The 15,449-nt window shown below is 49.4% G+C and overlaps 1 protein-coding gene across 1 annotated transcript in view; it reads left to right on the forward strand.

Annotated features, from left to right (window-relative positions):
• PODXL2 (podocalyxin like 2) overlaps nt 1–14,576 on the forward strand; it is a 32,386-nt gene extending 17,810 nt beyond the window's left edge. The window contains exons 3-8 of the mRNA XM_042016948.1: nt 2,040–2,920; nt 3,928–4,002; nt 6,940–7,096; nt 7,997–8,058; nt 9,697–9,876; nt 10,216–14,576. Of these exons, the coding sequence (XP_041872882.1) occupies nt 2,040–2,920; nt 3,928–4,002; nt 6,940–7,096; nt 7,997–8,058; nt 9,697–9,876; nt 10,216–10,425 (1,565 nt within the window). The 3' untranslated portion in view covers nt 10,426–14,576. The remainder of the gene's footprint in view (nt 1–2,039; nt 2,921–3,927; nt 4,003–6,939; nt 7,097–7,996; nt 8,059–9,696; nt 9,877–10,215) is intronic.
• Nucleotides 14,577–15,449: the final 873 nt, after the last annotated feature.

A 15,449-nucleotide genomic window follows, 5' to 3' on the forward strand; every position in this document is an offset into this window, starting at 1 on the left:
TTGGATCACTGATCCTTGAAAATAACATCTCATCTGGCAGGGCCTTGTTTTAAGGGGTGAAATCCTCACTTTTCACCCACAGCATGTCAGGGTAGAGGGGGTTCTTGGTGCAAACCCTGAGTTATCCCTGCAGCAGCAGGAGTAGCAGAGCCCTGGGAGATGCACTAAGCTTTACTATCTAAGAAGACAGTCCCACCCAAACCTCCTCAATCCCATGGTCTGTGGCTGTTTCTCCTGTTACCCACCATCCATCCAGCAAGGCAGTGACTGTGTCTGCAGATGCTGGGATGTTACCTGTTGCTGTGGATTTTTGGGAAGATCAATGACAGGCAGTGGAGGAGAGATGGGGATTTTTTGGTCTGTGCTGCTGCTGAATGCTCTTACCAGCCTCCTTGGCTTATGAGGAAGCATCACCAACTGGCTGTTGGGAAGCAAAAATCTTTTAATCCTCAGGGTCTTTGGGTAGGGTGTCAGGGGGTGCTCTCTAGTGAGACACAGCAGCAAAGGAACATGACTTCTGCCTGCCATGGGCAGTGAATCCATGTGGCCTCTTTGCAGACAGAACTGGGAGCTAGTCCCCACACCACGACACTGGGTCACGCTCGTCTTTGGGCAGCATCTGAGAGGAGCTGCTGACACCATAAAGGGAATGAGCTGTGGGTTGGGAAAGCCACTTGCCAGCTGAACAGGAGGATCTTTACACCTGCTTGGGGTGGATGGAACAGTGTGTTTTCTGCTCAGGAGGGGTGGGCAGGAGTAGCATGGGCAGTCCTGATTGCCAGGGAATACCCAGGGCAATGGGTGTGATTGCTGGCATGGCCCTCTCTGCCTGGGAGCTCGCACCCACTCTGGCAACAGAGTCAGGGATGCATGGAGCTTTTTTGTGCAGATCTCTGTAAGGCATCCAGACAGCTGCTGCCCACTGTGCTCAGTGGAGCATCTGCTTTGGCAGGCAGGAGAGGAGACAGGAGCCTTGGGAATTTCAGACAGTCATTTACTTAATAACTATAGACAGAGCAGGGGGCTGATTTCTGGCTGTGAAGGGATCGTCTTCCTTCCCTTCTCAGTGAGAATGTGCTATGCTTGTCTCAGGGAGAAGGGGAGTTAATTGGGATGCAGACTCCTGAAACAGAGCTCCGTGGGTATGGGCAGTTTCTCAAGAAAGATGAAGGTTGATTTATGCTTGCTGGATTTGTGCCTGCCGCTCCAAGCTAAACATATCTGATCTTACAGATACTTTCCTTTTCCTGGGGTTCCAGCTCCTTAGCTTCCAGAAGAAACCCCTACCAGAAAAAAAAAACCTACCTGCTCTGACTCTGATCTTACATCTGTGACCTGCATCTCCTTCAGCATCTATGTTTGTTTAGCAGCAACACTTCCGTTCATGGTCAGAGCCACAGAACAACCAGGGCTGAAGCTGGAGGGAGGGGAGTTAGACTCAGCTGCTGTAGCAAAGCAAAACTAATGCAGATGTTTGTGGGATGACTTTTCTGCTCTGAAGTGCTGTACAAACTCAAATTCTGCATTTCAAAGATGCCCAGGTCGATTCAGGGTTTGGTGGTATTACTTGGTTGTGGCAGGAAGGAGGATTTGGTTTTCTGTGCTTTAGTTTCTCTTCTCTAGTATTTCCCATTTAGCTTGTGGTTGACTGCTGCTACCACCCCATATCTTTCTCAATCCCATCTGAAATGCATCTCTGGATTCCAGCCTGATTCCTAACACTCATAACCTCAACTTAAAGATGCCAGGTGTCAGAACTGTTACTTATTATTGTCTGTGGAAGTGCCTATGGACAGACAGATGTGGAGAGAACAAACATGGAAATTATCCCTCGGGAATATGGGTTCACTGGGATGGGATGGGGAGATGGAGAAGTGCACATATTGGATGGGATTGTTCTTTGCTGTGGCAGCCTATCTGCTCTTAGAGGGTCTCTGCCATCTGACCCACCTGTGGCTGAACACATATAATGGGATATTCTCTGCCTTTCAGAGTTCTTAGTTCAGATGTGACATGAAGTCTTTTGGATCTCTTTTTAGATTATACCTTTCCTGCTTCATCCCAGAAGGCATTGCTGAAACGGAACGGGACACAAGTAGACAACTGGGAAATGGCCACTGTCCAGCCGCCGGCAGAATTTGTGGAGCCTGACTTGCACACACCTTTCTCCACACTAGAGGAAGAGGAGGGGCTGCTCCCTATAGACCCCTCAAGAGGAGGGATGGAGAGCCTCCAGACCTCTGGACCAGAGGTTACATCTTCTGAACCAGTGGACCAAGAGGACTCCTTCTCCCTTCTGTTTTCCACAGCCTCCGCCAGGCCAGGTGGTGTGACTGAGGCAGCCATAGGAGGGCAGGAAGAGGACTCTGTTTCTCCAGACCTTGGGAGCAGCATGGGACCAGGTCTTTTACCTGTGTCCTCTACTTTTTCTACTACTGTTGGTGCAAGATCTCCCAGTGTTTCAGAAGAGCTCTTGGAGGTGACAACTGGAGACACTTGGGCTATTGGGGGAGCAGATTCAGAGCTGACTGTGGCTGCCACAGGAGCAGAGCTTGCAGAGACCACGGTGGAGGCTGGTGGGGAAGAGCATTCAGCCAGGGAGGAGGCCTCGGAGCCCACGGTGGGGTGGGAGATGCCGGAGCCCACGATGCTGACTGAAATGGAGCAGACAGTGGAAACACCTGTGGGGACACCGTCTCCTGCAAGCACCTCCCCAGGCACCCAGATTCCTCCTGGGAGTGAGCAGCACCCCACTTCTGTGTCTCCGTGGGACAGAGCTGATGAGCCTGCACTGGATCCCGTTTGGAATGACACTGAGTCAGCCACTGAGACTGCGGCAGCAGACAGGAGCTCGTCACCACAGGCTGGGGATGCCCGCATGGCCATGCTGCCAACTGAGTTGCCCTGGGACTCGGCACAGGTCGCACTGGGAGCAGGGAGTGGGGTGGTCAGCTACAGTGGGGATATTTGGGTACTTCACTCCTGGCTGGGTGTTTAACCCCATCCCTAAATCTGACTGCTGGAAGTAGTTTTTCTGTTCACCCAGTCAAAACTGAATTTTCAGGGAGAGTTATTCACAGCAGTTCTTAAGGGTATCCATCATCCTTGGTGAAAGCCCTGCCCCCTCACATCTTCCCAGCTGCACAAAATCCTGCTTCTGATAAACAGAAGCTGAACACCTTCCCTCTGGGGCACGCACAGCAGAGAAAGCTCCTTGTTTCCTCAGCCTGCATTATTGGAAGTGTCAGGACAAACATGGCCCCAAGGATTTCTGGAAAGAGAGTGAGAAGAAAGTGCTGTTTTTGCTGCTGCTGCCTGCAGGGACCAGATGCAGAGCAGGTGGAGCAGAGTTATGTGTGAAGATGTTGGTCTAGGAGAGCCTGTGGGAGAGGAGGGGTGAACTGCAGTTCCTGAATCCTGGCAGCTGGTTAAGAGAAAATATGTAGCGGGAGCTGACTGGTGAGAGAGTACCAAGCAAAGCTTTTAATTTTGCTTTCTGCCGCATGGTACTCAGGAGCCTGAGCAAGTGACTTAGTCCCTCTGTGCATCCTATCCTGCCTGCAAAGTGCTGCCCTGTCTCACCAGTTTGTTTAAGGACCACAGAGGCTCCTGGTTAGGTTTTGTGTTAAGTGCTGATAAGGCTGCAGGGTAGATTCCACTGAGAATCTGTGTCCTCCTTGAGTTGAGATAGAGGTGGAAGGTCAAGCTGAGCTGTGGCAAGCTGGTAGAGTAACTTTGTCCCTGTTCCATGTTAGCACTGAAATGGTGATTCCTCCTTAGAACACAGAGTTAGAGGACGGTCATATCCTTGAGAAGTGCTCCTGGGAATATGGCACAGCCCTTTGCTCCTGTCCCTTGTGTACCCTGTGCTTTCAGCAGCAGAGTTACATTCACCTGAACCCAGCTGTCTTTGTCTTGTCTCTCCAGGTGATCTGCAAAGACTGGAGCAACCTTGCAGGAAAGAACTATATCATCCTGAATATGTCAGATAACATTGACTGTGTAAGTCAGTCCAAAGAGATTTGATGGCATGGGGGCAATGGTGTTTAGGGGAGTGAAGGCAGACACAGCTTTTACCACACAACATTTTAAAAGCACTAAATCTCAACGTATAGAGGCTGTGAAGAGAAGGGGAGGAGGACAGAAATATTCCTGTTCTCCAAAAGGGAAAAAGAGTGGGTGGAGAGAGATGATTTTTGTCCAAGTCTAGCACATGTCAGTTCCATATTGTATTTTTTACTAACTTCTGGCTGCTGTCTGTGCCAGTCAGTACCTGGATTGTCATGAGACATAAGAGCTTTTAGCATTGCACCTCTTACAGGATTGAAATGCAGTTCTCCTTCCTTCTCTTCCTTTTCCTTCCATTCCTTCCAGCATATAGTAACAATCCTCTGATGGCTCAGAGGAATAGGGACTCCCATTTATTTGCACTGTGCATGGATAAGTATCAAGCAGCTATCACTAAATCTTCCTTAAGGGTCTCTTCTCCCCACCCTGTTATCTTGTGTGTTATCTGGCTCTGTTAACCAGCCATGCTCTGCTAATCCAATGCCTGTCCATCCATCCTCATAAAGCTGCAGTTAATTCATGAACCCAGAGTCCCTTGTGGATCCCTGGTAAAAGGGCTTGTTCACTTCTGCTGGGCCTTTTATCAGGCACTTAAAAACCAGTTGTGAAAGGCCTGGGGTCAAGATGCCTTTCATAATTCTAAGAAATTATTATGAGCCTGACAGCCTGAGACCAAAATGTTTCATTGAGGAATTGTGTTCTGGCCTCGTGCATCTGCACTCCTGCTTTGTGGGGCTCCTGCTGTGGGCAGAGCCAGCTGGTTCTGTTCCTGCAGGGTTGCTCTGTGGCACTGACCTGTTGCCACTACTGGTGAGTTCTTGGTTGGTTTATTTTTCTTTTTTTTTAAAGGTGATCTTTTTGGGGACAGGGAAAACGGGGAAATTCCTATACACAGTAAAGCATGCCGACTGCTCTAAGAATAGATGAAAAGTCAGTCTTTTTCCTCTTGATTGAGGCAGACCAGTGTGGAGGTTTTTAAGTATCTCTGCTGCAGCTCACAATTGTAACGCAGAAAATGAGTCCTTGAAAACCAGAGTTTTTTCTGCCCTGTTTCCTTCACATCCCCATTGCTCTCTCTCCTATCTCTGTGGACTTTAAATACTGGTTAATTTTGTAATATGTAGTAGCTTCCTTTCTGTGGTCACTGGTACTTGTGTTGTTTAAACCTCTGTAAGGGGAAGAACTGAAAAGCAGATGTGCAAATGTCTCTTGATCAGATTATGTCTTTGCTGTTGAATCCTCAGTTTGGCCTTGCTGGAGGAAGATGGTGCCCTGGGATAGGCAGGACTGAACTGTTTTTCTACTTGATTTCATGTTTCAAAACATATTTCCCAGTGAATGATTTGTGCTGTACTACCCCTTATTCAAAGGGACATTTGTCGACATACATATTTAACATGAGCATTCCATCATTCCCTGCCTCCCATTACCACTTTGCATGAGTGAAGCTGGAATCAAGCTCCTCTCCTTTCCACTGATGTTCATGCAGTTTGTTTCCTACCCTTGGTAATTTGCTCAGTTTTGGCACCTCACCTACTCTCTGCCTGTCCCTTTTGTTTTTTGGTTTCTGTATCTGAGCTCTGTGGTGTTTGGGTTTCTGGGGTTGTGAGGGAGAACCTGTGTTGCAAGTGCTGTAGTTTAAATTAGTGTGAATGGGGATTCCTCACATATTTCCATGTTTTGGTGCCATGATCTGATGTGTATGAAGTCCCACTGAAAAGCTGAAGGACAAGGAGGGTGCTTAGCCCCTTCCAGAGGGTTGCACCTTGACCTTCTATACACTGTGTGGCACCAGGCTCTGACCTGCTGCAGGGACCATGTCTGTATTTCTGGGTTAAGCTGGAAGCCCGTTTGTCTTCCCAGTGGGCTCCAGGCAAGGGAATGACTTCAGTCTCTCTCTGGGCAAATCCCCCACTCAACATACCTGGAAAGTTTGCCCATGTGGGGACTGCAGGATCTGACCCAGCAGTGGTAGTTGGCTATGCATAAGGAGGTGACCTCCACCTTGGCACAGGTGCATTCAGGTTCCTTCCCTGCTCCCTCCTCTCCACCATGGAGAATTTATCAGTGCTCTGCAACCTCTGATTTCCCCATCGCCAGGAACATCTTGCTTCTGTCCTTCTGCTCCTGGCTCAGCTGCTCCCCCTTCCTCTGCATCCCCCAAAAGAGAGCCTCAGGCTGACAAGTGGGACCATGAGCTGGAGCTGCAGCTGAGCATCATGGTGCTGCATTATGGTGCTGCTTCCTCACGCAGCTCCTCCTGCCTCCCCATACCAAACCCCATAATTTGTTGAGAGGGGGTACTGCCAGGCTCTTGTGATTCAGGCCCCAGTCATCGATGTCTTCCTCAATTAGGCCATTTTTGGCACAGGCCTGTGCCTGCCCTGAGCACTTCAAATTGCCATGGCAACGAGAACTCTCCATTTTATTAATCATCTGTGTGGCCTTCAGGTTGGCATGGCAACTGGAGATGAGAATAGAAACACAGGAGTGAGAAAGCAGCAAAGGAGCCTGCCGAGGGGTGGCTGGAGCACATCAGGCTGAGCAGCACCTGCTGACCCAGCGCTGCTGTGGGGAAGAGCCTGGCTGCTTCCTTCTCACCTTACACCATAATGTTGCTTCAGGATCTCTCTGTGCCAGGAGAGCTGGGCTTGGTGTGGGGCATACAGCAGCCATAGGAGCTGAGGAGAAGGGTTGGTGCATTAGGAGATGTTTGTGGGTCCAGCCTGGGTCACTGTGCAGCAGAGCGTTGCACCAGGTTTAATGCTGCTGGATTTTGGGCGCATGTGAGGTCTCAGCTGTACCAGCCCTGCAGTGCTACAGCTGCCCTGTCCCCAGCATGCACTCACCAAGGTTCCTTTCCTGTGGCAGGAGGAGTTTCGGTTGGAGAGGGGTCCCCAGCTGTTGGCACTGGTGGAGGATGCCTTCTCCAGGCAGCCGGAGGCGCTGCAGGAGCGCTGGCTCATCTCTCTGAGCAAACCCAATGAGAACGACAAGCACTTGCTAATGACACTGGCAGGGGAACAGGGTAAGTGCTGGCAGAAGGAGCCTTCCTGTGATGGGGAGTGTATTTAAGGGGCTCCCAAATGGAGGTACACGGCCATGCTGGAAGGAGATTTTGGTTTCCAATCCATTTAAATCCCACCAGTTCCCAGCGTTCACCGGACTTGAGGGATGGAGAGGGACTGAGGACATAAGACTCTTTCTTCACTTCTGCCTTCTGGGTTGTTCCTCACTGCTTGCACAAAGCTTCATCTTCTGCACTTTGCCTTCAGCTTTGCTCCCTCCCTGGACTGCCTTTCCCTGAGCATTTGTCAGCTTTCTCCTGATGCTTATGTACTCCCCTCCATGGCAGTATATGACAGCCTGCTCTTGGTTCACTTCCTAACCTATCAATTCTTAAGTCCTGTCCAAACTAGGACAGTCCTCATAGTGCCTCCCTTCATGCCCAAAGAAACAAAAGCTGACAGTGAACATGGGCTGGAACATTTTACCATCTCTTTATTCCTATTTTAGTACAGGGGTCCTTTTCCTGTACTGCTTCTGCTGCCTGTCTAGTGATAGAGGTTTCTAATGTTGACATTATGGCCTCTATGACCTTTATGAACCTGTCTCCATGACTTTTTGAGTGCTGCTGCTTGCTCCCAGAGCAGACACAGATCCTGAGAGCTTCTGTGGTGGTGGGGAGGGTGCCTAGGTGGCTCTGGTATCAGTTCATCCCTGGATTTTTTTTTTTACTCCTTTAAAGAGCGTTTGGAGGTACCCTTGTCTGTGATCCTGTGTTCTTTCAGCCTCCTGATGTAAAACACCAATGAAGAAAAATGTGTGTTCCCCTGCCTCCATCCTGTTGGGGATTTTAGACTGATGAATACATCTGACTGAGTAACCTGAGCTGAGAGCAGCACTGATCTCTTCCTCTACTTTACAGGCGTTATCCCTACAAAAGATGTTCTCATGGCACTGGGGGATGTTAAGAGGAGCTTAGCTGAGGTAAGAGCCTGTCTGCCTGCATCCATTTGTTAAGACCAGTTATACAATTAAAATAAGCAACTTGAAAACTGGGAGCATATCTCAGTCTAACCAAGTGCTGAACCCATGGCAGGCAAACAGATGAGTCAGACGCTTGGCAAACTCCCTTCTCCCCTCACTGGTAGTTGCCAGGCCATCAAATGTCTGCTCCTTTTAAGAGAGTAACTATGGGTTATTCCCTCCCTGCTTTTCTGGCTTGGTTGTGAGACTGCTTTTCACACATCCATTTTGTTGGAATTCTCAGTGTCATCCCTTCTATACCATTGTCAAGAGCAATGTGGGTGCTGCAGAGCCCCACATTTGGCCCTGCTCACCCTGTAGCTGTTTTACATACATTGGCTTCTCTTGACACGTTCACACGCCTTCTGCAATTCCAGGGTCTGCATTTCACTCCTTAAACAACTGCCTCTACAAGGGCAGGCAGAGGACCTGGGTCAATGGATGCCAGAGTCCTCTCCCAGCTGCCTCTAGACCTCACATATTCTCTTCTAACCCTGGGCAGCTTGGAAGAGGATAGAGATGAGGACGAATCAGCCCCATGATGTCTGGCTTTGCCCCTTTGTCCTACAGGGTATATAGGCACTGAGGGCCTGATTCTGCTTGAGTTTTTTGCACCACTGGAATAATCTTGCTGATTTTAGCAGTGGAGTTGGGCCTTGCTGGCTGTCTGCTCTCAGGTTTTTCCCTGACCTAACAAACCAGTGCAGTTAGACAAAGCAAATTAAGTGCTCAGTGGTGTATTGATTGGCTTATACCAGAGAAAGTGAAAAAAGCCAACCCTGTAGAAATTGTGTGACTGAAGTATCAGCACCTAGAACTGTCCAGAAAGAGGGATTTGTGGGATGCAAGGTTTGACTTTGCAACTGTGGCCCCATGTTAACGTGAGTCCTACCAGAGCCTCCTTGCCACATGCCTCCGACTCTCTGGCTGTGTCAATAATGAAACTCTGCTCACTGTGCTGCCCTTGCACAAGCATGAGATTGCAAGGAGGGAGGGTATTCTCTTACACCTGTCACACTTACTATTGACTGGATATGTAACCTGTTTCAAATCTGCCAAGTCACTGGAACCAGCGTTGGGCTGTTTGCTGACAGCCACAGGGGGCCAGTTTCTAGAACAGCTATTCCTAAGCTTTTAGGCTCAGTGGGCAGCTGTCCACTTCCAAGACCTTGTAAAGACCACTATGCCCTCTTAGGACCTGAGCTTTAATGGAAACCTGCTTATTAGGGTTACATTCTCTGCCAAGCAGTTACCAAAGCCTCAGCACCCATCAGTGGTCCATAGTTTGTCTTGGGAACTCTCAATCTTGGACAGTTTCTCCCTCCTTGTCATGCACAAAGGTGTGATCCTTGTGCAGGTGAGCAAGATAAGGTTGTGCCTACTGTCATTTGCTGATGTGTCAGCTTTCATGGAAAATGGTGTTATGTATAGTTATGTGCTTTCTTGTCATGTAGCACAGTGCACAGCCTGACTCTCCAACCCTGGCTTTTAGTTCCTCTGCCCATGTTTGTGGTCCTGTACTTGGACCCTGGAGAGTTGGAACAGGATTCTATCTGCCTGCAGGTCAGGGCTTTTAGTGTACTGCTTCCTTCCTTCCAGATTGGTATCCAGAACTACTCAACCACCACAAGCTGCCAGTCTCACCCTAACCAGACACGCAGTGATTATGGGAAGCTCTTTGTGGTGTTGGTGATCATTGGCTCCATCTGCGCCATCATCATCGTGTTGGGGCTCATCTACAACTGCTGGCAGAGACGCCTGCCCAAGATGAAGAACATGGTGAGCACTGCATGGGTGGAGAAGGTGGCCAGACTCTTAGCCCTGGGGATGGAGGGAATTGGAAAGTTAAGAGGGAGATTGTTTTCCCCTGTCCACTTCTGGGACATAGCTGAATACACTGCTGGAGCAGCAGTGGAGCCCATTCAGGTGTAAGAGAGATGCAAATGTGCTTAGGACAGCTCATTTCCGCTGTGAGGATTGGGTTAGGAGAAAATTTGCCTTTTCCCCCTGACCCTGCAAAGTTCTTGGTGACCCTCATAGCCTGGTCTGATTGTGCTTCTCAGCAGCATTAAGATCTGTACCCCTTTGTCTCCATTTGTGTCCTCTCACCCCTGGCAGTCACATGGCGAGGAGCTGCGCTTTGTTGAGAACGGCTGCCATGACAACCCCACCTTGGACGTGGCCAGTGACAGCCAGTCGGAAATGCAGGAGAAGAAGCCGAGCGTGAACGGTGGGAACACCATCAATGGCCCCGACAGCTGGGATGTCCTGATCAATAAGCAGGCGAGCGAGGATGTGGATGTGTTTGAGGAAGACACGCATCTTTAGAAAAAGAAGGGTGGGAACCACCCTCTTAAACACACTTGTTTCTCTCCTATCTTGACTGATGGACCATGGGATCAGGTGGCTTCTCAGGAACTTCTTAAAACCTTTGAACAGGTCTTTGGGCAAGTTTTCCCTACGGAAGTCCTGAGCCTGCATCTGTGGCTTGGAGCCAGGCGGATCACAGAACAGAGGGAAGCGGGAGGGGTGGGTTTATAGATCTCTGTGTGTGTGTTCCTATCAGTAGCACCAATGCTTTCATCACCTTTAAATGCACTTACTGTAGCTCTGTGGTAGTAGCTGAGAGTGGATGGACTGGAGAAACAAGATGGTGTGGCTGCCTGCCATCAAGAGTCCAGATTTGGGGAGTAAATTCACTTTCCAGATCCTGACCTTGAGATCACATTCGGTCCGTGCAGGTGCAGTAAAACCTGTGCATTCTGGATGGAGGGGAGCCAAGATTCTGTCGATGTCCTGGGCAGAGTTTGCATTCCCCATGTGAAAACAGGTTTTCTAGTGCTGTAGCATTCAGCTACTAATTGTAGTAGCTGATGTTTACATTTGGGGAAAACACCCCTCCCACCCACTCCCTGCTATCATCTCATTTCACCCCTGGTACCACAAACAGCCCCACTCCTTTTTTCAGCTCCACAACTCCAAGCTGAGCTTGCGAAGTTTGAGCACTTTACCCTTGCTTGACTGATTGCAGAGAACTTGGTGCCATGGTGTAGCATTTTAGATGGAAATGTGCTTTAGGTTGGAGAGTTGCTCAAAAATGACGTTTACATGCCGCTTTCACAACAGCCTGGGAAATCAGCAGGAAAATATCCCTTGTCTAAGTGTTAGACTGGCTGACCTTCTCCACTCCAGTTCTATTTTTCAGGATAGTTTGGTTTCAGTTGGTCATTTTGTGATAAATATAAAGACTATGTGAAGCTTCTTAAATAGGGAAACAAGTAATTTTCTCATCCTTTTGTTTCAATTTCAGCATCCTGCCCTGAGGGAAGGGTGGAAGTGTTTAATATCCCACAGGTATAAATCAGGGTAACATCTTTAAAATCACTGCATTTAAACAATGTAAGAGCCAGTTCTGATGAGATGAGAATCGGATGTAAGAGCTCCCCAATGAATGTTTCTCAGGCATGCCTCAGGCAACTTTGAGGCTCCAGCTCCCTGAAGATGTGTGCTAAAGGCACGTGAATATGCATAATTATTCTCTGAGCCCTGCCTAAACTACTGTCAAGCCTGAAATCCCAGAACATTTGTTTCTTCTGTCATTGAGGGATTGAGGGACTTGCTTCGGTCAGAGGCACCAGTCCTTCTCTCCCTTGTGGTGATCTGCATGTTTGCTTGTTGTGAGATGCAGCTTCACACTTGGTCTTTAAGGGAACCTTTGTATAGAAAGGCCCCAGATGTGCAGCCTGATGCTGAGCCTGTAAATCTATCACTGTATGTATAGAGACCTCTAGCGTGTTCCTCCCTGGTGTGTGTGCCGGAAGTCAAGGTGCAAGAGTCTGTTGTTGCAGTTTGTGTAGCGCTTTGCATACAAACTGAATCACAGATCACCTTGATGTAGGACCACTCTGATACCAGTTTATTAGGGATTCAAGAAAGGTGATAACCTTTGGTTTCCTATCCAGATTCCAATTTTCAGTGGTTTTAGCCTGCCTCCATATCTTTCCCGGTGTTATGTAGGAGACAGTGATCATCAGCTCCTTTTGTATCTTGGTAGGGTTGCAGAGATGCTCAGAGTTCCTTCTCCTGCCCCAGCAGTTGGTAGTGGGGGACAGTCCATGTGTATGGACAGCCACATGAAGCCCTCTCTGACCATCCCTCACTGATGGCTCCTGCTGAGTTTGATGGGTCTGTGCAGTGAAACTGCACATCCATTGCCTGTGTTGAAGGCACTTTGGGGCTCACAGGATTAAATGCAAATTGTTGTTATGGTGAGTGAATTAAAGCATGGAGTTACAGTTTGAGTTTTTATAGCACTTAGCATAACGGGGCCTGGCATGCCTGTGGCCTTTATGCAGCTGCACTGTGTAAATGTTTCCAAGTCCAATAATCCTCATCAAATATGTTTTTAATGCCCAGTGGCTGTTACAAAGATAGTGCCACCAATCAGATGTGAATCATTTCACCCACAAATCGCTTCCTTGGTGCACTTCCCTGCTAAGAGCTGCTTTGCTGCCCTGTTTTCTCTCCACTATCCTAATTCAGAGAAACAGCAAGGCACTGATAAAGCAATGCTTCCAGCTGGGCTCAGCACCTCCTGATCTCCTGTAAAGCCTTCAAACTTTAAAGAAACCAAGGGGGCTATGTGGGCTCAATAACGAGCTAGCAAATTCTCCTGATTTGCTCTTCTGGCCTCTCATGCCCTGGAGGTTTTCCAGAGACTCTCTTCTCTGTCTGGAGCATCCAGGTGATCTGAGAGGCTCTTTAAGAGTGGCTGTCATGAGGCTGAGGACACTTTTCTGCTATCTCTGACAGGGTGCACTTGGCTGTATGATCCCAGTTTAGCTTCAGAAATCTACTGGTTGATAGAATTTCACTTTAGTCTGGTGATACTTTTTATCCTTTTACAGTTTGTTTTTTCTCTGTATCATTTTTTTGCACTAGGCTGATCTTGTCAAGTTGATTGCACTGTTGTCCCTCTCCTGCCAGCCCTGCAGAGACAGGTCATCTCTGGGGACCTGCGGGCTGGGAAGCGCTGTAGAGAGGCTGTTGGTAGCCCACTTACTCTGTTCAGTGCTTGCATTTCCAGCTCTGCGCAGGGAGGATGTAAAGAGGAAGAAAACCTTTGTCTTAGCATTTGTAACAGGAAGCTTTTCTATCACCCTAATGTAGTTAAACTTCTTTTTAATAAAAACTGTCAAAGCTGGACGTTCTCAGAGCAGTGTGCCAGGCGACAGAGCAGATGCAGGAGACAAAGCAATTCCTGGAAAACTCTGCCACCTACTCGGACATCCCCATAGTTCCATCTGCCAAATGTTTGGTCGCACTGACACCTGGTGGCGGTTGGGAGTTGGAAACTGAAAATTTAAAAAAAAAAGTAGAACTTTTCCCCTCTCTTAGCTTTGGATATTTGTTTCCTGTGACTTGCCTAGGATAACGTGCTTTATTCACGAGGGGCTGCAGGACTCGATTGTGAGCAGAGGGGCTTGTACCGGGCGTGTCAAGGATATTTTGTGTGAGGACGTCCCTGTCTGCAAAGTAGTGAGATGGGACATTCCCTGGAGTCACCGGTATAGAGGCCCTGGGTAGCAACACAGGGTCTCAGCTCCATCTTCCTGTTTTGTCTGCCACTTGTTCCCTCTGCTCCTTGGGACCACAGCTAGAACGCAGAGACTCTGCCTTGAAATGGAGGTGGTTCTTCAGAGAGAGCATCAGGTGCTGTTGTGAGGAGTGCAGTGCCTCGGGGAACACCGGCAATGGCATCGTCTGGATGCACGGCCAAGATCAGAGTGGCTCTCCATCTCTGTGGGATGGTGGCCAGATGTGGTCTGGGATGGCCAAGCTGCAGATTGCTCTGAGGTGTCGCCCAGATATCTGGAACTGTGCCTGTAACGTGGAGTCTAACATGTCCTAGGACTCTGCATCCTGCACGCCACCTTGGGGTATGTAGGGTGGAAAGAAACAATGAGGAGTGACCTGGTAATTGTGCTGTGGAGGATGTAATGCATCTTGAAAATATGGTTCAAGATACACTTGAAGGATCCCTTTGGCAGAGGATGTGGAGTGAAATGAAGGTACATTATCCTAAGGACTATTGCAGCATGACTTTAGAGCATTGCAGCAGGGTCCCACTGCAGCTACTGCCGCCAGCAGCTCGTCTGTTCCCGTCCGACTTCGCAGCCATGCAGGAGCACATCTCTCCTTCACAAAGGGCTTGGGACAGCTCAAACAGACACAACAAGCACCTTCATCTGTGCTGGCTCATGAGAGCCTCATGCGCTCATCTAAGCTGACAGCCAGGCTTTGAGCCATTCTCAACACCTTCATTCCTGCTGGACACAAACTGTCTGCAAGCCCTGGCCACTGCTTGGGATTGCTGCCGGAGAACAGTTAGAAACACTTGTGTCTGGCCCTGGAAATAACAGGGTTGTGGTTTTGTTTTCTTTGCAATAAAACACACCTCCTGGGTGTCTGAACACTGACCTGAGCACAGTGCTTTGCTTGGTTAGATCTGCCTGAATTCAAGTCTGCTGCATCTTGTAATGCAGTGTTGGCCAGGGTCTCTCTGCCAGGATGGGGGTCGTCAGCCTGGCCCCCCGTCCCTACAGTGCACTCCTTAATTCTCCCATCACAGGTTTCTGTGGAAGCCCTGAGCCGTGCCAGGTGTGCCCAGGCTGTGGAACAGGCTTCCCCCAAGGAGTACTCTACCCCTCCAGTACCCACAGGACCAGCCCAGGACACCTTTCCTGCTAGAGTGGCTTAGCACAAGCCTCTGTTCCACAGCAGAGTCCCTGCCTGTGTGCCCGGCCCTGTGCCACATGTGTCCCACGCAGCTCTCCACCATCCCACACCTGCTCCAGACCTGGACCCCATACAGAATCACAGAATTATTAGGGTTGAAAGGGATCTCTGGAGATCATGCAGCCCAGCCCCAGGCAGGGTCACCCAGAGCAGGTGACACAGGAACACATCCAGGTGGGATTTGAGTGTCTGCTGAGACTCCATATCCTCCCCGGGCAGCTGTTCCAGTGCTCTGCCACCCTCAACGTGAAGAAATTCTCCCTCATTTTGAGGTAGAACTTCTTGTGTTTTGGCTTATGGCCTTTGCTCCTCGTCCTGTTGCTGGGCACCACCAAAAAGAGTCTGGCACCATCCTTTTGGCACCCACCTTTGTATGGATTAGTGAGATCCTCTGTCATCACAACTGCACGAGTCCGGGGAGAGCCCTGCCGTGTATTCCAAACCCCCTCCCAACCATGTTCTGGGCCGGGTCCCCTCAGGTGTGTTCCAGATCAGCCCCAGGTTTGTTCCCGAGCAGTTCCCCCTGTCCCGGGCCGCGGTTCCGCGGGTCCCCG

Source organism: Corvus kubaryi, unplaced genomic scaffold, assembly GCF_017639235.1.
Source record: "Corvus kubaryi isolate FWS band 111438036 unplaced genomic scaffold, C.kubaryi_AGA036_p1.0 136, whole genome shotgun sequence".
NCBI lineage: Eukaryota > Metazoa > Chordata > Aves > Passeriformes > Corvidae > Corvus > Corvus kubaryi.